A 23,555-nucleotide genomic window follows, 5' to 3' on the forward strand; every position below is an offset into this window, starting at 1 on the left:
TCCATCATTAAAAGGTCACATTGTTAAAGCTCCCAATTTAGCCCATGTTGGCTCACTTGTTCACTGCCTGAAATTTAAAATGACGTGTAAAAAGAAAAAAACCATAGGGAAAATGACATCATGTGATTAAACAGCACCAATTCCCAGAGAGAGAGACAGACTAGTAATACCACCAAGGGTAACTGCTTCAGGTTTTCTATTAATGCCTTTCTCGCGTTTTGAGGCATGATCCAATTTATGTTTCTAAAATTTTCTAGAGGGTTAGGAGAAAACCAATATTATCTTGATGTCATATCTTGGGGAGCTACAGGGGTTCAGAATGATTAAGGGTAAACAAGGTCATTGTCTATTTCCTTTGTGTGACCCACAGCAATTAGGATGATGTTGTGCTAACATTAGTGGCTTACAACAGTCCTGAATAGTAGAAGTTATGCACAGTGTGTTAAAGAAATGGAGATTTATAATCCCAAGTAATCTTGGTTCACAATGAAGGAACTGACTTGCTTTGTAAGCATGTTGAGGGAGAAGGGTGGTTAGATGGTTAGCTGTGGCTTGACATTTTCCACCTCCAGAAGGCCTACAGATTTTAGTTTGGGTAAAAGGGATAGTACCTGACTAGGAGGCCTGTGTCTCACCTCTGTAGCTTCTGGAAGCAGCGTATCCTTACACCACGATCAGTTTTTGTGGCATTAACATGAACTAGGCACCATCGCCCCTTAGACCTACAATGTGCAAAGAAAGGTGCTGGTAAGAGACTGTGTGTCTGTTTTTTAAAGTGTTTTGTTATCCTCTGCAAGTTTAAAACTACTTTTTGAATGTTTAAGAGGAACCCATCTGCCGATTTGCTGAGGATGGTGACCATGTGGGTTATTGAATGGAGTTCTTTCTAGAAGGAAGAGATGATAAAAGGCAAGGGTTACTGAACAAGTCATGCTGAGGGAACCCAAGGCAAGTAGAGAACCTATCCCTTGTTCATTTCCCTTTATCTTGAGTGGAAAACCACTTCTTGAGTGAGCACTACCACCTGTAGTCTAGTCCTAAGCTGCTGGGGCCCTGGCAAGACCTTTGCAGTATTTGGGCTTTGGTCATTTTGGTGACTCAAGTTTGTAGGAGTTAGGTGTGGGTGACACTTACCAGGAACACTAGCCATGGCCCTGGGTTATTATACCAAAAGTAAGATCAAAGGACTATGTAGCTTTCAGTACATTCTTATAAATTGGAGAAAGCAGTAAATCAATAACAGCAATTCTCTAGGTCGTTATGCAACAATGGTTTCATGGATTCACCGAATGACCCCTACATTTAATAGCTATTTACTGAGCTCCTACTATGCGCCAGGCACTCTTCTGTACACTGAGGATGCGGCCATGAACATGAGACTATGTCCTCAGAAAACTTAGAGTCTGAGGAAGAGGAAGACATTGCCCAGTAAACAAGTAAATATGTAACAATGGTACTATGAAGAAATATGAAATAGGGTAAGGGGAAAGAGTGACTGGTGGGGTATTTTAGGTAGGGAGGTCAGGAGAGGCCCCTCTGAAGTGTTTGCACAGAGACCTGAGTGAAGTAAGGGCACACAAAAGCCAGGACATAGAACTTTCTCTGTGCAGCGTTCACACCAGTCAGGACAATAACATTGGGACAAATGGAGAAGACATGTCAGCTATTGCAATATGCTATTTTATTAATGTGTACATCTTAGGAAGGCTTTCCATAAAAACACATATGATTTAATACTCAGAGAAATTAATATGAACAGGAGTTCAGAGCCAAGAATTAAAGCAGAAGAAGGGGAGAAGAACTCCAACAAGAAATCCAGAACTTAGCAAAAGGAGCGACACAGTTATTCCATAACTCTAGCCCTCAAATGCTAGAGCTGATACTGCAGCATTAGGAAGAACTCTCTTTTCCTGCCCTGAGTGCTGAGATAAGTGTTCAGGATGGTTGCTGCATAAGGGGCACTGATTAATCTAATGAACAATGTCCTCTATAGCAGGTTTACAAAGCAATGCAGCTATCCCCTCAGTGGCTATTACGTGGTTTCTCCATGGAAGCCAAGGTCATGTTCAATTAAGATTACCATTGAGACCATATCTTTTGGTAGGTGACAGGGACTAGAGTATGGATGGGAAATGAAGCAGCACTACACAAAGCTATAAAGAAGTGGTGTGTAGACTTTTGAGGACAGTGACAGAGTAAAAGTGAAAAACCACAAGCAACATAAACAACAAATAATAAATAATTTCAATATGTTATTTTCTCCACTGATTTCTTATTCTTATTATTCTATTTGAAATAATTGGATGGCAATACTATGAAATATTTTTATGAGACTGAAGCGCTACCTACTGCGCTAACGAGGCACCTTGAAATATTTTTAAACCACTTTTTCTAGTTTCCTAAGGTGAAAGCTGAGATTATTAATTTTATATTTTTCTTCTAAAAGATATATACATTCAGTGCTATAAATCTCCCATTAAGCTCTGTTTTCCATACGTCCCAAAAATTTTGATAAGTTGTGTTTTCATTTTCATTTAGTTTAAAATATTTAAATATTTCTCTTGACCTGTGTGTTATTTAGAAGTGTGTTGTTTAATCTACAAGTATTTGGGGATTTTGCAGCTGACTTTTTGTTATTGCTTCCATTATAGTCTGAGGTCAGATACTGTATAATTTCTGTTTTTTTTAATTTGTTAAGGTGTGTTTTATGACTCAGAATGTAGTCTATCTTGGTAAATGTTCTGTGTGAGCTTGAGAAGAATGGGTATTCTGTTGTGGTTGGATGAGCAGTCTGTAGATGTCAGTTATATCCAGTTGATTGATGGTGCTGTCCTTATTCATTTTCTGACTGCTAGATCTGTCTATTTCTGATACGGGGTATTAAAGTCTCCAACTATAATAGTAAATTCATATATTTCTCTTTACAGTTCTATCAGTTTTTGCCTCATGTATTTTGTTAGGCACATACACATTAAGGATTATTATGTTTTCTTAGAGTATTGACCCCTTTATTTTATGTAATGCTCCTATTTATTCTTGATAACTTTCCTTGCTCTGAAGTCTGCTCTGTCTGAAATTAATGTAGCTAATCCCACTTTCTTTTGGTTATTGTTAGCATGCTGTATCTTTCTCAATCCCTTTACTTTTAATGTATCTGTGTCTTTATATTTAAAGTGGGTTTCTTGTAGATGACATATAGTTTGGGTCTTGTTTTTTGATCCACTCTGACAATCTCTGTCTTTTAATTGGTGAATTTAGACCACTGACATTCAAAGTGATTATTGATATAGTTGGTTTAAAATCTACCATATTTTTTTCTGTTTTATATTTGTTGCCTTTGTTCTTTGTTTCTATTTTTGTCTTACACACTCTTTTTGCCTTTTGTTGTTTTAATTGACCATTTTATATGATTCTGTTTTCTTTCCTTTCTTAGCATATCATTTATACTTCTTTAACTTTTTTAGTGGTTGCCCTACGGTTTGCAATATATATTCTAAATCAATCCAAGTCCACATTATTTCAAATAATGCTATACCAATATCGCAAGTACCTTCTAATGACTAAATATTTCTAAATTCCTTCCTCTCATCCCTTGTATCATTCATTTCACATATATGTAACCATATATATGTAATACATGATTTTGTTTAGCTGAGCCATCCTGCCACCTGTTGGCAGCTCAGTGGCAGCTCAATTTGGGCCGGGAATTGAACTGGCGACTCTGTTGCTCAGAGCTCACACTCTTGAGCGAGCTCTTAACCAACTGAGCCACTCCGCTGGCCCTGTAATACATAATTGAATACATTATTGCTATTATTATTTGGAACAAACTGTTATCTGAATTAAAAATAAGAAAAATAGCCTTTTCCATGCGGCCTCTGCCAGGGTTGGAGTACCCAAATGGAGCTCCAGACACATGCAAGAGGGCCAGCTATGGACTTTGGACAGATGCAGTGCCAGGATGACTTGAAAGCAGGGCATCCTTGGCCCTCCTAAAGAGAGAAAATTAATGGCAGGTGGACAGTCTGTGTATGGAGTTTGCAGATGCCTTCACCTGAATGAGAAACCTGCCTCTGTCACAACCTCAGAAGCCTGACAGCCAGCCCTGTGTGACACCGAGATAATATACACCTAAGGAAGAGGTCCTAAGAAACAACAGCAGATCAGACAACCAAGATGGCACAGTAGGTAAACGCTGTGTTTACCTTCTCTCACAACCACATGAAAATTACAACTAATCTACAAAACAACCTTTATTGAGAATCACCTAAAATCAAGCTGAACTTCAACTAAGGTCATGCAGAAGAAGCCACCTCCAGGCTGGGTAGGAAGGTCGGAGACACTGCACGGGCTGGTCCCACACCCACGTGTGACCATTAAAGAACGGGAGGGCGATTTTGGCTGTGGGGGGTCCCCCATACTCTAAAAGAGCGAGAGACACCAGCCCCACCCCAGCCCAGGGTTCCTGAGCCGGGGAGAGAAGTCCCCCTAATTTCTGGTTGTGAAAACCAGTGGAGGTTGTGATTGAGTGAGACTGAGTGCGGCTGCACTCACAGGCACTCTTCTTAAAGGGACCGCAGGCAGACTTACCAATGGAATCACTGGCTCTGAGCTCCAGCGCTGGGGGCGCAGCTGGAGAGGCGGGCAGAGACATACTGCGGGGACCTGAGTTGTCTGGCTTGGGACGGGGCTGGAGAGGTGGCTTTCTCCTGGACGAAGGAGCTGGTGGAGGCCATTATTTCTTTGCTGAGCCCTCCCCCTTCCTGGCATGGGGACACAAGTGGCCACCATATCTGAGCCTCCAAGGTTCGTTCGCCCCACCCTGGCCATATAAGACCTGGCCCCTCCCAACTTTTGGGCACACCCAGGCTGCTTTCAATGGCTTTTTCATGCAGACCACCTGCCTTCGCTGAAGCTGCACTTTCCTAGGATCCATCAAAGGTTTGTGGAACCCAGACAAGCAGCACCTGGCTTGACCATGTCCTGTACCTCTGGCTGAGCAGCCCTAAGCCGGCACTAGCGGGCAGCCAGCCTTGGTTCACAGCTTGGCCTCCCGAGGCACTTCCAAGCACAGCACAGGTGGCAGCCATCTGCAGATTTCTTTCTGGCTCCCGCTAGGTGGCCCCAGGTGGGGCACAGGCTGTGGCTGAACTAGTCCTACAGCGCATCCCCTCCAAGGTGGTCCTGGGGCTGGCGCCCCCCAGTGGCCAGCTTCAAAACAAACTGGAACATCACCCACCCACTTCCAAGCGTGACACACCCAAGGGGTGGATTGGGCAGGCATCAGAGTCCTGCTGAGGCAGACCTGCTCTATAGGATCAGCCCCTGCACTTCCACTGTAGTCAAGGCCAGTCCTCACAACCAGTGAGCCTGAGGGTCAGTCCCTCCCACTGATGTGCATTTATCAACCAAGGCTCAACTACAAGAGGGGAGCACACACAACCCATACAAGGAACACACCTGGAGTGCGTGGCTCAGGTGACCAGAAAGACTGTGCCACTGAACCCCGCAGCACACCTACTACATAAGGCCACTCTACTAAGACTAGGAGACATAGCAGCTCTACCTAATACATAGAAACAAACACAGCGAGGCAGCCAAAATGGGAAGACAAAAAAACATGTCCCAAATGAAAGAACAGAACAAAGCTCCAGAAAAAGATCTAAGTGAAATGAAGATAAGCAATCTATCAGACACAGAGTTCCAAATACAGGTTATAAGAATGCTCAATGATCTCATAAAAATGGAGATGGAAACCATAAAAAAAGAACCAGTTAGAAATAAAGGATATAATAATGGAAACAAAGAATATATGACAGGGAATCAACAGTAGATTAGATGAAGCAGAGGATCCAACCAGTGATGTAGTAGATAAGGTGGCAGAAAATACCCAACCAGAACAGAAAAAAAAAATCCAAAAAATTGAGGAGAGTTTAAGGGGCCTCCAGGACAATATCAAGCATACCAACATTCACTTTATAGGGGTACCAGAAGGAGAAGAAACAGAGCAAGGAACTGAGAACCTATTTGAAGAAATAATGACAGAAAACTTCCCTAACCTGGTGAAGGAAATAGACATACAAGCCCAGGAAGCACAGAGAGTCCCAAACAAGATAAACCCAAAGAGGCAAACAACAAGACACATCATAATTTAAGTGCCAAAGGTTAAAGACAAAGAGAGAGTCTTAAAAGCAGCAAGAGAAAAGCAGTTAGTTACCTACAAGGGAGCCCCCATAAGACTGGCAGCTGGTTTCTCAACAGAAACTTTGCAGGCAAGAAGGGATTGGCAGGAAATATTCCAAGTGATATAAAGCAAGAACCTACAACCAAGATGGCTCTACCCAGCAAGGCTGTCATTTAGAATTGAAGGACAGATAAGGAGCTTCCCAGACAAGAAAAAGCTGAAGGAGTTCATCACCCCCAAGCCAGCTTTACAAGGAATGTTAGAGGGACTTCTTTAAGGTGGGAGAGGGGGGTTAAGGGTGGGTGAAAGGGGAAGGGATTAAGAAGTACAGATTGGTTGTTACACAGTAGTCATGGGGATGTAGGGTATAGCATAAGGAATATAGTCAATAATATTGTAATAACAAGGTATGGTGCCAGATAGGCACTAGATCTATCAGGGTGATAGATGGGAGGGTTTGGGGGCAGGGTGAAAAAAATGAAGGTATTAAGAAATACAAATTGGTAGTTAATACAGTATGGGGAATATAATCAACGATGTTGTAAAGTTCATGTAAGGTGCCAGATGCGCACTGGATTTATCAGGGGGATCACGTTATAGACTGTGTAGATGCCTGACCACTGTGCTATACACCTGAAGAGCTAAAGTAGAATAATATTGAATGCCAATTATAACTAAATATATAGGTATATATAGTCACAGGATGTGGAGTACAACATAGGGAAGATAGTCGATGGTATTATTACAGCTATATAAGAGGTCAGAGGGGTAGTAGCTTGGGGTGGGTGGGTTATCACTTTATGAGGGGTTTCAATGTAACTATTACATTGCTTTGTATACCTGAAACTAATAAAAAACAAGAATAAGAAAAATAAAAGTTTTTATTTTATCTTACCTTATTCATTCTCTAATGTTCTTCCATTCTTTATGTAGATCCAAATTTCTAACCTGTATAATTTCCTTCTTTCTGAAGAACTTTTTAAAACATTTTTGCAAGGCAGGTCTACTGGAAACAAATTCAATTTTTCTTTGTCTGAGGAAGTCTTTATTTGTCCTTTTCTTTTAAAGGATAATGTTGCAGGGTACAGAATTCCAGGTTGGTAGGTGGGTTGTTTTCTCTCAACACTGTAAATATTTCATTCCATTCTCTTCTGGCATGTGTTGTTTCTGTGGAGAAGTCCAATGTAATTTTTATCCTTGCTGCTCTATAGGTAAGGTGTTTTTTTTTTCTTCTGGCTTCTTTCAAGATGTTTTCTTTGGCATTCATCTTGTTTGGTGTTCTCTATCAGTTAAATGAAGTAAGTAGGGTCTCATTATTTGTGGCTGAATATATTATTGCTAAAATGAGACATAGTTTAACATTGATTTTGTTTCTATTTTTCCTTGCTATATATGTAAGTGCTGAAATATTTTGTTCACACAAATATTTAGATGGGAATAGAAGAAGTTTGTTATAGTGATGCCACTCAATTTTTGAACTCCTGAGTTATTTGCCAAATGTCACAAAAATAATTTATTATTGTCATCAAAATAATTTTAATGGTCTATCAAGTGACAATTTATTAAGATCTTCTTTCAAATTTGTTGCAAGCAATGGATTAGAAATTACCTGACCTTGTTTCCAAGCTATTAGAATCATTTGCTTTCTCCCTTTCTGGGAAGTATAACAAAAAGACTTTACCAAGACTTATCAAATGATTCTAATTATAACCCTTACTCTTTTACTTGAAAGCAACTTATTCAACCAGATATACTTAGAAAGGGTTGGGGAAACGGAAATATTGATTTCATTACACCATTGAAATCCAATAATTTTTGATAAAATGCTTTTATCATTTGCTTAAAACTTAAAAAAGAACACACAAAACCTTAGGGCTGTAACTTTAGCTTGCTAAATGTGCAGAAAACACTATCTAACCTAATTGGCAAAGCCAGTCCTCATTGTCAAACCTACTAAAAACCTGGAAACCAAGCAAAAGTCTTTTCAATTTGAATGTATTAATGTATTTCAAGAAGCTTTATAAAAACCACTGAGAAATAAATTATAGAATGCATTGTATAAAATAGAATCAGTCAAGATTAAAATTAGATAGGTCTAATATGTTTCAAATGAGTCAATAAATCAATGTGCTTAATTTATAATAACGCAATGTAATTTATAGATAAAATTACATAATATTTATAAGGAGAGGAATATGATAAGAAACAAGTTATTCCTTCTCTAAATATTGGTGTGTGTATCAAACTCTGGTGTTTGGTTTGGGGAATAAATAAAATCAAATATAAAAATCAGAAATAATTATCAGACACCATGGTTATACTTTTCCTATGTATTTGAGGATAGAAAAGGAATATAGTACTAAAAGGTAATTTGTATGGCTGTAGACATTTTTCATTATGAGGAGGTAGAAAATAATAAACATTTTAGGAGATATATGGGATCAGGATTATCTGTAAATGGAATAAAGATTTCATGATGTGAGTTGATAAAATAAATTCTTCCTTTTTAAATAATGCATATGAAATCTTACAAAACCCCACATAAATGTTTTATCCATGTGTTTATTCCAATGTATTTCGAAAACTATCATAATTCCAGAAAATATTCCAGTTATATTTCTAAGAAGCAGCGGTAGCAGCCCATACAGCTTTGGCTATTAAAGTGATTTTGTAGTGAATAGCTGGGGAAAATGCTTACTCTTAAATAAAAGATAAAAGGCATTTTTAGGATTCAATATGAGTATTGAGACTAGCTAGAAAAATGCTTACCCTTAACTACATGAAAAAGCCATTTTTAGCATTCAATATTTCTTTCCAATGCTCCTTTTGCTTTGAATTCCTGGGCTGTATCCCTCAGGAGCCTTGTCTTTTGACAGTTGGGAGAAAGAAGAGGCAAAGTTAGGCAAAAATGTGCCTTATTCCCCACACTACCATGTTTAGTTTCTAACACCCAGCTTCCCCTGTATCAGAAATGTGTGCAAGAGAGGGAAAGACAGGAAGCTTTTACAGGTTCATGTTGCTTTGAATAATCATTGAACGAGGTTTCCGCTTGCTTGACCTTAAGTCTTAAGTCCCTGCCCCTTGCAATGCAACATAAGGTTTGGATGGTGCCTTTCTTTTGTAAAGTGGAGTAAAGTTCATTTTGGACATAGAGGCTTTTGGGGGCTTATTAATTTTAGGAAAGGGTACCCTTGGAAGTTGAGGATCTGGATATTAATTCCTTTAAAGCTCTCTGTGCTCAGATACCTTTGGAAAAGTCTTTGTGTATCCCCAGGGGTATGAGTGCCCTAGTTTGAAGGCCTTAGAGCAGCGGTTCTCAAACTGTGGGTCATGACCCCTTTGGGAGTTGAACGACCCTTTCACAGGGGTCGCCTAAGACCATCGGAAAACAAAAAGATATTTTCATTATGATTCATAACAGTAGCAAAATTACAGTGATAGAGTAGCAACGAAAATAATTTTATGGTTGGGGGTCACTACAACATGAGGAACTGTGTTAAGGGGTCACGGCATTAGGAAGGTTGAGAACCGCTGCTTTAGACGATCTTTCCTGAGTATTACAAACCAACTTAATGGCAGACAATTCTATAGTGAGGAAAGTGAGGGAGCCCTTTATGAATAGGTATTCTGTGTTGTTGGTTGAAAGGCTGGCTGGCTCTTGATATTACGTGTGTTGGCAAATAAAACACAGTAAGTTGAAAGAAACTGCTATATTAATTGTGGGCCCCCTTACATCTACAGTTATTTGTTGTAGGAATTCCCCTGGGCTGAGCACGGACTTAGCCCATGAAACTACTCTGGTTGGGGCAAGTTCGTGCACAGGTACTTGCTTCAAATACTTGGTATTTGGCAGAAATATTGGGTTGTCAGAAAAGTCATGACACATTTTTGCAACAAAAAACAGAAAAAATACGTCATGACTTTTCCAACAACCTAATAATTGATTCAAAGACCAGAAACTGTGATAACTGAAGGTCCTTCCATCTACTTCTCTACCTTAGGTAGTAACAGACACCATAAACTGCCATGATTTTGCACTGTGGTTAAAATACTTGCATTTCTCATTTTTAAGCATGTAGCCAATAATAATTTGAAAATTCTTTTATGCCAGCTTACCTTGTTGGTATTATTTTAGTGAATTAAAACTATCTAGTTGTGGGCTAGCCGAGTGGTGCGTTGGTTAGGAGTTGGCTTGGGACACCAGCTCTGAGCAGCAGGGCCCCGGTTTGGATCCCACATAAGGGCCAGTGACGCTGCGCCTTCTACAGTTGCCGTGAGTTGCCGGTGACAGCGTAGGCTGCAGTGGGGCTGGCCAGCAGCTGGCGTGAGCTTTTGTGAGTTGCCATGAGCCATCGTGAGCGGCCGTCCAGTGGCCAGCGACCGATCTGCCTCATCCAGGAAGAGCGCAATGATAACACCAACATGGGCCAGTGAAGCCACGTCCTCCACAACTAGACTGAAGAACCAAAGGACAGCAACTTGTCTGTTCCCCTTCCCCCAATTCCCCAGCGCTATTCCCCTCCCCCAATTCCCCAATTAAAAAAAAATCTTTAAAAAAACACAAAACAAACAAACAACAAGGGCCAGCCAAGTGGTGCATTAGTTAAGAGCTGGATTGAGACACCAGTTCTGAACAGCAGGGGCCCGTTGGGATCCCACATGAGGGCTGGTGACACTGCCCTCTACAGCTAAGATGGTGAACAACAGCTCAACCTGGAGCTGGGCTGCCGTGAGTTGCCGGCGACGGCATAGGCTGCAGCCCCTGCAGCAATGGGTTGCCATGGGCTACCGTGAGTGGCCGGCAGCTGGTGTGAGCTGCCAAGAGCCACCGTGAGCGGCTGTCCAGAAGCCGGCAACCAATCTGTCTCACCTGGGAAGAGACCAATGATGGTGCCAACATGGGCCAGTGAAGCGACGTCCTCCACAACTAGACTGAAGAACAAAAGGACAGCAACTTGTCTGTTCCCCTCTCCCCAATTCCCCAATATAATCTTTAAAAAACCCACAAAAACAAAACAAAAAAACCCCCAAACTATCTAGTCGTAAAGCTCTTTTTTCTCCATTTTAAATTAGAAGCTCAGTCATTTAAAAATAAGTCAAGAAATTAAAATTTATATCATAGTGTTTTTTCCCTAAAACATTTTGTTTAAGGATATGAGTCATCAGTACCCACTTCTGCTTCACAGGTGGGGAATTAAAAAACAACAACAATAAACACAATACTACTCCTACTATAGTAGGCATAAATATTACTCCATAAATGTGGGTTTATGCTCTATTGTATTTTAATTGCAATTACATGGTCCTCTAAGACTCCATTTTGCCTGACTGGTGGGAAATTCGTTTCAGTTCTTTTTGGGCTGTCTTCAGCTCCCCAGAGTCAAACAAGGTTCCGAATTGTTTACAGAAACAGGAGAGGGGCTTCCAGCCTTCAGCCCAGCACTGTTTTTGCACTGCCCTCATCATCTAGCCTACAAAATTACTAGATGGGAGCAGATTTACTGCACCTCTGCAAGGTGAGGCACCCCAGGTGAAACCACTGAGCCAGAGCAGCATGTCTCTGATCCCCAGTCTCTCCCTCTGACCCCTTCTGCTTGTGGGCTTCTCAGATCTTTGGACTCTTCCTTGTTTGGAGGTATATTCTCTCTCTGTCTTCTTCATTACATAATTCCCCCAAGGATCTCTGGCTTCAGGAAAACAGTAGCCAGGAGGGCATGCTGTTTACCAGCGAGTTGAACTTCACGGCTTCTGTGGGGCAGTTTATGCCAAGAGGCTGGGGACTTGCTTGGAGTGGCAGCAGCAGGGAAAAGACAGAGCCCAAAACACAAATGAATATTGCCATAAATGGTCCTATATTTCTACTACTATTAATAAATGGCAAACATTACTGGGTATTGTTCTCTACTCATACAGAGGATCAAATTTAACTCTCAAAACTTCACCATGTTTTAAAGACAGGCAACTGAGGCTTAGAGAGTTTGAGTACCTTTCCCAGTAATAAATAGCAGAGCTGGGATTAGAACCTAAATCTGCTGGGCTCCAAAGTTCAAACCCCTATGTTATATTTTCTCTCCTGCAAGGAACTGGTAGTATATGTTTTTTAATTAAAAAAAATTTTTTTCAATTACAGTTGTCATACAATATTATAGTTTCAGGTGTACAACACAGTGATTAGACATTTACATAACTTACAAAGTGATCCCCCTGATTAGTCTAGGGGTACTGGTAACATTTTATTTTGAGCACAGTGAGCTGCCAGGATAGTTTAGCTGAAGCATGAGCTCCCTGATAGCTCAGTGAATTCATCCATGGAACGAACACCATGGCTCAGAGTTCTCCATCTGGTTGTCAGAGAGCATTTGCCAAGACTCAAGAACAACAGTGCTGCTTTGGTGTAATTAATGTTTAGACAATAACTGGTCAGCATGTTCAGCTGCTTCTTGAGGTCACCCCTGGGATATGAAAATAGGACCCTGTATTGTCATAAACAGGATGTTTGTTTGCTCTGTGCTCTGTTAGGCCATTATCTCGGTCATCTAGAAGTTATACCAAATTGCTCAGGTGCAGGTTCAAAAGGCAGGGTGTGGAATATGGTTTGGCCTAGTTTTGTGGTGTTTAAAATAGAAAATTGATGGACCTCAAATCCATTTCTGCTCAATATAATTCTTGAGGTAGTGTTTTAGTCAAGTCCTAAAAGAACATTTAAAGTCTTAGATCAATTTGTAAATTGTATAGGTTGGCCCATAAATAATTCCAATTTATGGAGTCAAAGCTCACACAGTCAGTGAATCGATACATAACATAGTCATTATGGCTCTACTCCCTGCCTCCTCCCCTGCCCCCGCCCACCCTCAACAGCTGGTTGTGATGGTTGATTCACAAACAGGCTGGGCTTTTACTCAAGATGTTCATAATATGCTTCAGGGCTTTCAAATGTTGTGTGTATCACAATCTTCCCTGAAGCTTGTCAAAAATAAAGCTTCCTGGGCCCTACTCCAGACCCGCTGTCTCAGTCCATTCAGGCTACTATAACAAGATGCCACAGACTGAATAGCTTAAAAACAGCAGTTTATTCCTCACAGTTCTGGAGTCTGGGAAGTCCAAGGTCAAGGCGCTAACATCTCCTTCTGGCGAAGGCCCTCTTCCTGATTGACAGTTAGTGCCTTCTCGCTGTTTTCTTATATGGTGGAAGGTGGTAGGGAGCTCTCTGGAGCTTCTTTTATAAGGCACTAATCCTATTCATGCAAGTTGCATCCTCATGACTTTCCAAAGTCCCACCTCGGAATATCATTACCTTGGGAGTTGAGATTTCAACATATAAATTTGGGGCAGGGGGACACATTCAGACCATAGCACCCACTGAATCAAAATCTTGGGGACTGGAGCCTAGGCATATTTATATTTAACAAGCTCCTTAGGTGATCCTGATACTCATCAAGATTTTCAAGCCAGCCACATGGGTGATGGTGTTTTGGAAATGTGTAAACCACGACACTGTTTTCTCTAATGTGTTGTATTCTACGTATGTCTATACAGCATCTCAGGAAGTAGATATAGGAGGTATATGGGCATACACATACATGTCTAGAGACACACTATTCTCTTATTTGCATGTATGGTGTTGAAATGTGCCTGCAGATAAATACAAATCTGTTATTTTAAATCATAGTCAACATTTATTGAACATCTATATGTATCAGGCAGTATTAATTCATTCAACAAATATTTGTTAAGAGGCCCCTATGGGCTATCAGAAAATAAAACAGACAAAAGCCCCTGTCCTCAGGGAGCTTATATTTTAGTAGAGGAACACGAATCATAAACAAAATGAAGTAAAACCAATATAGATTGACAAGTGCCATAGTGAGAAGTAAAGTGGAAAGGGGATGGAGACTGCTTGTGGTGGTGATGGGATTGCAGTTTAGAAGACGGTGGTCGGGGAAGACTTACAGGAGGAGAGAGAGTGAGCCCTATGGATATTTGGAGCACAGCTGTTCCAGGTTTGGGGAACAAGAAGTGCCAAGCCCTGACCTGAGGAGGAACATTCTTGGTGGATTCAGGAAACAGCAAGGAGGCCAGGGGCTGAGACGAAACAGGGGATGCAGTTAAAGAGGCAAGGAGGGGTGGAGGTGTGGATCTTGTAGGAGCCTGTAGGCTGCTGGAGGAGTTTGGCTTTTACTCTGAGGGAGATGGGAGCCTTGGAATGTCAGTCTGACAGGTTTTAATGGGATCATTCCGGCTGATGAGAACAGGCTGGTGGGGGTGGGCAGGATCAGAATCAGGAGAGCAGTTAGGAGCCCAGTGCAGTAATCCATGGGAGAGATGGTGAATGGGCTGGGAAGGGAGAGGTGAAGGTGGTGAGAAGAATGTTGCTTCTAGCTGCAAGTGAAGGCACAGCCAGCAGCTTTGCTGATGGTTTGGATGCAGGGTGTGTGAGGGCTGCAATAGGAGATTCTCCAAGGATGCCGGGCGTGGCTGTTGGCTGTACTGACTCTGTGGCCAGATTTGGTTCTGGATATGGAGCATGATTGGGTTCCAAGAAAAGGATCGTATTTTTGTTTTTTAAAAAATACCTCATACAGGGCCGGCCGAGTAGCGCGATGGTTAAGAACTGGCTGGGGATGCCAGAGGGCCCCAGTTTGGATCCCACATATGAGGGCCAGTGACACTGCCCTCTACAGCTAAGATGCTGAACAACAGCTCAACTTGCTCAACTTGGAGCTGGGCTGCCGTGAGTCCCCGGGGAGGCGTAGGCTGCAGCCCCTGTGGCAGTGGTTTGCCATGGGCTACCGTGTGTAGCCAACAGCCAGCGTGAGCGGCCAGCAGCCGCAGTGAGCGGCCGTCCAGAAGCCGGTGACTGATGTGCCTCGCCTGGGAAGAGCGCAATGATGGTGCCAACTTGGGACAGTGAAGCAACGTCCTCCACAACTAGACTGAAGAACAAAAGGACAGCAACTTGTCTGTTCCCATCCCCCCAATTCCCCAATTAAAAAAAATCTTTAAAAAAAATACCTCATACACTTAAAATTTGTAAATGTGTTGTGTATACATAATACCGTAAAGAAAAAAACAAGTCATCTTAAGAAGCAGTCGGGGTCTGATCCTCTGCAGCAAGAACCTCACCGGGATACTGACACACAGGTGCTGTACCCACAATGACATTTATTCCTGACGTGTAGGAAGGCTCCGGAAATCTGCCTTTGCCAACAGAAAAAATATATTCCGGGTAGGATAATGAATAATATATATTGTTCCATTTATTTCAAAGCACTTTCATGTAACTCCTCACAAAAAATCCTCTCTATGGCTGAGAGTGGAGGATATTATTATCCCCATCTGAGGGTTCAGGAACCTGAGATTTAGAGAGCATAAGAGAAGTGGGAAGGATGAACTCGGCTAGACCAGATCTTCTATTTCAAGACTTTATCCTCCTGACTGTGTGGCCAGATGTGTAGTGACTAGACTTCAATCCAGGGAACAGAAATGTGTGCATGCACACACATGTGCATGCACGTGAATGACACTTGGGTTACTAAGTACAATGATCTAGTAAAGGAATTGGAACTGTGATGGTTCCAACCTTCTACAATTCAGGCCCCTTGGTTTCCCTCTCTCTCTCTCTCTCTCTCTCTCTCTCTCTCTCTCTCTCTCTCTCTCTCTCTTTTCTGTCTCTTCATTTGATCATTTGATTTCTGAATAGTAATTTTCACTGAAGGGTGGGATAGGGAAATAAAAAGACATGAAAGTCTCGTTAGGTCGTGTAGAGAATAATGTTAATAAAAGCCAGGGTGGAGAATGCAGTTGTAATTAGCACTAAAATGAAATTCTGAATTGCTGGTGGATTTCTGCTTGCTTCAGTTTCCTGATCCTTTGTTCCTGTAAAAAAACTGAGTTTGATTATGCCAAGCACCTAGCAAGGCTGAGCTCCTTTCAAAGAAGCCATGTCTGTACTGGGATGGCTGTGAACAGGGCCTGGGCCAGCTAACAGCACTTAATGCTTTTGCCTGTTTCAGTCTGCAGTGATGACCTCACCCACAAATTCAAAGGTTTCACCGTGATGAATGAAGCAGAGAGATACGAAGCTCTCAGACACTGTCGCTATGTAGACGAAGTCATCAGAGATGCTCCATGGACACTCACACCAGAGTTTCTGGAAAAACACAAGGTACTTATTCTTCCATGGTCTCTAAGTAGCAGAATTAGGGAGCCTGGCTCTGTAGCCAGTACCCAGAAAGCCCCAAGACTCTTCCAACTTCCTAAAGAGGTAACTTGGTAACTTCAGGAACCATCATGTGATGGCACTTGATGTAGCACCTCTCTTCTGCCCCAGCCTGGGGACTGATATCCTCTCACTTCTTCAGTGTGGGCTCTGGAGCGAGACCACCAAGGTCCAAGTGTGGCCTCTATCCCTTCCTAACCTTCAGCAAAAAATTGAACTCACTTACCTAAACTGTAAAATGGGGTGATATTGGTACTTTCCTCATGGGGCTGTTCCTCATGAGGATCCAATGAGATCATCTAAGTGAAACCCTTGGAACACTGGCTGGCCTCTAGCAAGAGCTCCAAAAATGTCATCACCATCATCATCATCATCATTATTTGTGCTTACAGATTCACAGGCATGATTTTTCATGGAACAGATGAACACATATCTTATCCAGAAGGGCAGGGGTCAGCCTTTAAGGAAAAAACTTTATATCTATGATTTTGTGACCCTGAGACTCCTACTGATATAAGATTTTTATTAGTTGAAAACATGAGAAATTCTTTTGATCTGCATCAAATTATGTGCTTTGTATCTCCCTACAAGTCCCACATTAGGAGCTATTCTCTCCTTTTATGAACAGTACAAAAAAATAAGATTAAGCTGTTCTAAGAGTTTTCTTTTCTATTTTTAAATTCACAATACAGAAGAGAATAGAGAATACTGATAAATGTGCATGGGTAATAGCAGAGGAGACAATTTCCCAGCAAGAATAAAAAGAAAAAGGAAGAACTACAATATGATTTACTTTCGGCAATCACTAACACATTTTCACTAAGCATCTATTGTGTATTCAACTTGTGCTGGGCATTATGGGAAACTCGTGATGGTAATGATGGCTGCCACTTACTATTTTACCATGTGCCCAGCACTGTGCTAAGTGCTTTGCTCTTATACAAATTGCATTCGCTCTCATGGCTACTCTGAGGAGTTGTTGTTATTGTTATTATTATACATTGGCAAGGAGGAGGATCTAAGTTTGAGTACTAAGAATAGAATTAATAATAATAACTAGCATTTGTTGAGTACTTGCTGTATACCCATTATTATTTTTAAGCACTTTTACATAATTATATCATTAAATCCAATGATTCTCAAGTGAGAGCGAGTTTGCTTCCAAGGGACATTTGGCAATGTCTGGAAATATTTTTGGCTGTCACAACTGGAGAGGTGCTACTGGCATCTAGTGGGTAAATGCCAGGGGTGCTGCTAAACATCCTACAGTGCAGAACCCCCCCCCCAAAAAAAAAAAGAATTATCAGCTCAGAATGCAACTGGTATTGAGGTTGGCAAATCCTAATTTAATCTTTACCACCAATTTATAACTTATATAGCAAGCAAGTGGTGGTGCAGGAATCATACCCAGGCAAGTTAAACTTCTAACTCAAAACTACCTCTCGAGGTGCAGCAAAGCTGTGTTATAAAGGGCTTTGAAAGCTAGGCAAGGAGGTTTTACTTGAAATAGTAGGAAATAGGGAACTATTGCAGCAGGTACAAGGATGACAAGAAGAAAATTCTGTTGAAGTAGGATCCCCATGTGACAGAAGGATGGCTTGGGGAGGAGAGAGTCTGCAGTGAGAAAGGTGAAGTACAAGTTGGTGTCAATAACCCAGGTGACAGGACCCTAGGTTAGTGTAGTAGCGATGGAGAGGAAGTGAAGCAATGCCAAGGTGTTTGGGGCCTAGATGAACTGGGAAAATGGAAGTGCCGTTGGAAGGGGGCACCAGTTTCAGGATGAATTAAATTCCAGAGAGGTGGATTTTCAAAGTGACAGCAAGGGGTGGCGAAAGAGAAAGAGAAACTTTGGGAAAATCTGACAAGTTTGCCAGTTTCAGCAGATTTATGTCCCAACTGAAATAGTAATATTTGCCCTACCTACCTCACAAGGTGGTTGTGAAAATGAGAAACGAAACTAAATTCATTCATCAGACTGAATTCATTTCCACGATATAAGATACTACTTAAGTGTGAGGGCCTGTTGCCATCAGTGGGATAGGAAATGCAGACTTGGGCTCCTCATCATAGCAGGGGTGAATCAAACCTGAAGAATGAAGGAATTCTCTGAAGGACAAAGTTTAGAGGCCAAGTATAGAAAAACAGAAGGCCAAGAAAACCTACTATCAGAGGTAGTAGAGAAAGAGGGACCAGCAAAGGAGAGAAACCAATTTAGTTCCCATTGTCTCATGGAAATGGAGACAGTTGGAAATACCTTTCAGTTAAGGACTCCAATCCACATTATAAACTGCTTATTTCAACTGTTTATTACAGTTTCTGTATTTCACAAAGGCATTTTCAGATCACAGACATGTGCATCCATGCCAGGGGTGACGTCACTCTTTTCTCTTTCCAACAGATTGATTTTGTGGCCCATGACGACATTCCATACTCTTCTGCTGGCTCTGATGACGTATATAAACATATAAAGGAAGCAGGTGAGGAGTGCTCCTGGGCTCCCCTGTCCACTGTGGCACAATAATCACATTTAATGAGACATCTGCCCTAGTTCTGCAGCGCAGACATACAAGGTATAGGAATTTCAGATGTCTCCCTATTAGCCCCTATAACCCTCTGCTGACATGTGCTAAATGGCACAGACACCAGTTAGGTTATTTATATTGGAATTAACCTGAGCCCCAAAGTACTCAACTTGCGGTTTGAGGTTAGATTTTAGAGTTCATCAGACTAAAATCACAGGACCCTATTGTTTAAAGGGAAACTGTTTTTTTCATTCACAATGAAATTATTTTCTACTCCCAAGAAAGTTCCTTTCAGAAGAAGACAGATAACTGACTAACAACCTGGACTTCTTGTCTACAAAGTCAGTTCTGCCATATGTTATTCTGTCACATGACTGTAATATCTTCAGGTACCACACTCAGAAGCAAAAAAAGAATGGATAAGTATTTGTAGAATCAGGTAAAATGTTTTCTTTCTGAAACAGTTAAGTGATGTTGTGGAAAGCAGACATAGTGCCAGAGCTTTGAAAGTTGTCTCATTTGTCATTAAGCATGTCCGTTAAGGTCAGAGACTCTGGTAGGCTCCAGGGAGTTACTGGGGGGCTGGAAAGAGGTGAGTTTCCTTCTACTATAGGCTCCCTGGAGCTAATTCCATCAGCAAGGTCTCTGTTCCTACTCCTATGCTGGGGGAATTGCTGTTGGGCTTTGTAACAGATCTGGTTTCTAGCCTCAGCAGGATTCTCGGGGCTCCCTGGTGACATTTACCTCCTCTTCTTCCCCTTCCCGCCCCAATTTACCCGTAACTCATGCATCCTTGACTCTTCTCCTGCATCTTTTATTATTATTATTAGTTTCAGGTGTACAAAACAACATAATGACTAGACATTTACACACCTCACAAAGTGATAACCCCAAGTCTACTACCCATCTGACACCATACATAGCTATTACAATACCATTGACTATATTCCCTATGCTGTACTCTACATCCCATGACATACATATTATATATATATATATATATATATATATATATATATAATTTTTTAAAATTATAGTTGACATTCAATATTATTTTATATTAGTTTCAGGTGTACAATGTAGTGGTTAGGAATTTATATAATTTATGAAGTGATCCCTCCAATGAGTCCAGTACTTATCTGACACCATACATAGTTTTTACAACATTATACACCATATTCCCTATACTGTATTTCACATCCCCACGACTAGTTTGTGACTACCGATTTGTACTTCCTAATCCCTTCACCTTCTCACCCATTCCCCAACCCCCTTTTATCTAGCAACCATCAGTTTGTTCTCTATTCCTATGAGTCTATTTCTGTTTTGTTTGTTCATTTATTTTTGTTCTTCAGATTCCACATAAGTGAGATCATATGGTATTTGTCTTTCTCAGTCTGGCTTATTTCACTTAGCATAATATGAGGTGTCACAATTAAGTTTGTGAACTTGTTGCAAAAATGTTGCTGACCTTTTTTGATATCAGAGGGATTATTCATTATGAATTTGTACCAACTGGATAAACAGTTAACCAAGTTTACTATTTGGAAGTGCTGAAAAGGCTGCGTGAAAAAGTTAGATGACCTGAACTTTTCGCCAGCAATTCATGGCTCTTGCATCACGACAATGCACCAGCTCACACGGCACTGTCTGTGAGGGAGTTTTTAGATAGTAAACAAAGAATTGTATTGGAACACCCTCTCTACTCACCTGATCTGGCCCCCAGTGACTTCTTTCTTTAACCGAAGATAAAAGAAATATTGAAAGGAAGCCATTTTGATGACATTCAGGACATCAAGGGTAATAGGACAACAGCTCTGATCGCCATTTCAGAAAAAGAGCTCCAGGGCCGGCCGAGTGGCGCGATGGTTAAGAACTGGCTTGGGACGCCAGAGGGCCCCGGTTCGGATCCCACATATGAGGGCCAGTGACACTGCCCTCTACAGCTAAGATGCTGAACAACAGCTCAACCTGGTGCTGGGCTGCCGTGAGTAGCTGGCGATGGCATAGGCTGCAGCCCCTGTGGCAGTGGGTTGCCATGGGCTACCGTATGTAGCCAGCAGCCAGCGTGAGTGGCGAGCAGCCGCAGTGAGCGGCAGTCCAGAAGCCGGTGACTGACCTGCCTCGCCCGGGAAGAGCGCAATGATGGTGCCAACTTGGGCCAGTGAAGCAACGTCGTCCACAACTAGACTGAAGAACAAAACGACAGCGACTTGTCTGTTCCCCTTCCCCCAATTCCCCAGCGCTGTTCCCATCCCTCCAATTCCCCAATAAAAATTAAAAAAAAAAAACAAGCAAAAGAGCTCCAAAATTGCTTGGAAAGGTGGGCTAGGCGCTGGCGTCAGTGCATAGCTTCCCAAGGGGAGTACTTCGAAGATGACCATAGTGATATTCAGCAAAGAGGTATGTAGCACTTTTTGTAGGGTGAGTTTGCGAACTTAATTGTCAGACTCTGTATCTTCTAGGTCCATCTATGTTGTTGCAAATGGTAAGATTTCATTTTTTATGGCCAAGTAATATTCCATTCTATAGATGTACCATAATTTCTTTATCCAATCGTCTATTGATAGGCATTTCAGTTGTTTCCATGTCTTGGCTATTGTGAATAGCACTGTAGTAAACACAGGGGTGCATATCTTTTTTCGAATTAGTGTTTTGGATGTCTTTGCATAAGTACCCAGGAGTGGAATTGCTGGGTCATAAGGTAGTTCTATTTTTAATTTTTTGAGGAACTGCCATACTGTTTTCCATAGTGGCTGCACCATTCTGCAATCCCACCAACAGTGTATGAGGGCTCCCTTTTCTCCAAATCCTCACCAACACTTTTTGTTTGTTGATTTATTGATGGCAGCCATTCTGAAGGAACTGTTCTGCATCTTGAGGAGGACGAGTATGTTTCCTGTCCTAGGCTAACCTCTTTATCTGAACTTACCTTCTTCCTTCCCCAGAGCTTGTTTTCTTTCATTCTTCTTCCTCTCTTTGCTACCTAAGGTTCTCATTCTCCAGTAGTTTCTTCTTGGCTTACAATCAAGTGGAAGCCTACAAAAACAAATAAAACAAGCCCAAATCTTACCTCTGTCCTCTCTTCCCCCTTCTCCAGCCAAATCCTTGCTCAGTCCTCCCCTTCTAGGCAACTTGCAGGTGCACCTCCCTGTCATTCCTCAGCCACCTGTACTCCAACCTCTGTCCCATCCTTCCTCAGTTCTGCAATGATCTTTGAACCACCTACTCCAGTGGCCTTATTTCAGTCCTCCTGTAGGCATACCAACCATGCTGAACACTCTCCTTTCTTAGACGCTCTTGTCCAATGCTCCTGGGATGCTTCTGGACCTTCTAATTTCCCTTCTGTCTCTCTCACGGCTCCTGGTTTTTGTTATCGATTTCTGTCCCTCGGCCCTGTCCTGCCTCTCCATCTCACAGCCTGGATTCTATGCACCACCTTCCACAGATCCTATATTCCAGGCACACCCCGCTTAGTGCCTTTTCTCTGCTGTTCTCTGGGCTTGGAATGCCCTTCCCCTGAGCTTCTGTGCTTTTTCCAGGCCCAGCTTCTGAGCCAGCCTAGACATGCCCTATCCCCCTGAGGCATAATTCAATACCCATCCTCCCCATCCTCCTCTGACACTTATTGCACACAGACCTCCCTTTCAGCTCCCTTTTGTGTCATCCTGATGGTTTCTCTGTGTGTGTATCACTAGCCAGAATGAAGTGCCACAGGCCATGGCCATGTCTCATCCAGTTTTGCACCCCCAGCACAGTGCTGGCTGAACAAGAGAGTGCTTTTATGCAGTATGATGGGGAGTTAGCTTAACATGGAAGCCTTCTGTCTGCAAGGGCTCTTCCCAACACATGGGGAATGGAGCCATTTAGATAATTTGGGCACACACTTCTATCATGTGGAATTTTTCATATTATTTAGATGCAGCGGTTATATTTTGGTCTGAATTATACGGGCCTTTGCATCCAATTTGTTTGCTTTCCACTGGTATCTTGGCTCTGAGCCCCTCACTCACCCCTTTACTGAAGGGGATGCTGGCCACAAAATTCCAGGCACACCTTGGAGATACTGCGGGTTCGGTTCCAGACCACTGCAACAAAGTGAGTACAAACCATCATAGCCTTACAACCCAGCAACATCTCTGTGAGACATGTAAGGGCTTACTTACCATTTGACTTGTTTCAAGAATGACCATGATCTGAATGAACGATCTTTAAAATTATATCTATGATTTTGCACTTCTCTTGCTCTAATTGTAACAGGCAATCAAATATAAATCATAACTTGTACGTGCTCTTTTGGGCAAATGTATAATGGAAAAATAGTCTCTGCTGTACACTCACTACCCAATGCTTGTCATTTCCTGAGCTGAGGTTTTTAGTCAATGTCACAGAGTTTAAAATAATCACCTAAGAATTAAAATAGTCATTGCCGGGATTTTTTTAATATCCTGCCTCCCCAGAATATATCCATTTGGATTACTTAAAAAGGCAGATGGGGAAAAGGTAATTACTTCCATCCTCTTATAAGGTCAGATGACTTTTCTGACCCTAAAAATGAGATGTCCGAGTTGGAGGGGACAGCATAATAACCTGAATTAGTCAGCTTCTCCATCCCCCTTCTTTTAGCAGA

At 41.8% G+C, this 23,555-nt stretch overlaps 1 protein-coding gene across 2 annotated transcripts in view; it reads left to right on the forward strand.

Moving 5' to 3' along the window:
- PCYT1B (phosphate cytidylyltransferase 1B, choline) overlaps positions 1–23,555 on the forward strand; it is a 97,562-nt gene that overhangs the window by 33,133 nt on the left and 40,874 nt on the right. For both annotated transcript variants that reach the window (XM_019625241.1, XM_019625242.1), the window contains exons 4-5: positions 16,198–16,349; positions 18,802–18,880. In XM_019625241.1, coding sequence (XP_019480786.1) covers positions 16,198–16,349; positions 18,802–18,880 — 231 coding nt within the window. The remainder of the gene's footprint in view (positions 1–16,197; positions 16,350–18,801; positions 18,881–23,555) is intronic.

Source organism: Hipposideros armiger, unplaced genomic scaffold, assembly GCF_001890085.2.
Source record: "Hipposideros armiger isolate ML-2016 unplaced genomic scaffold, ASM189008v1 scaffold_620, whole genome shotgun sequence".
NCBI lineage: Eukaryota > Metazoa > Chordata > Mammalia > Chiroptera > Hipposideridae > Hipposideros > Hipposideros armiger.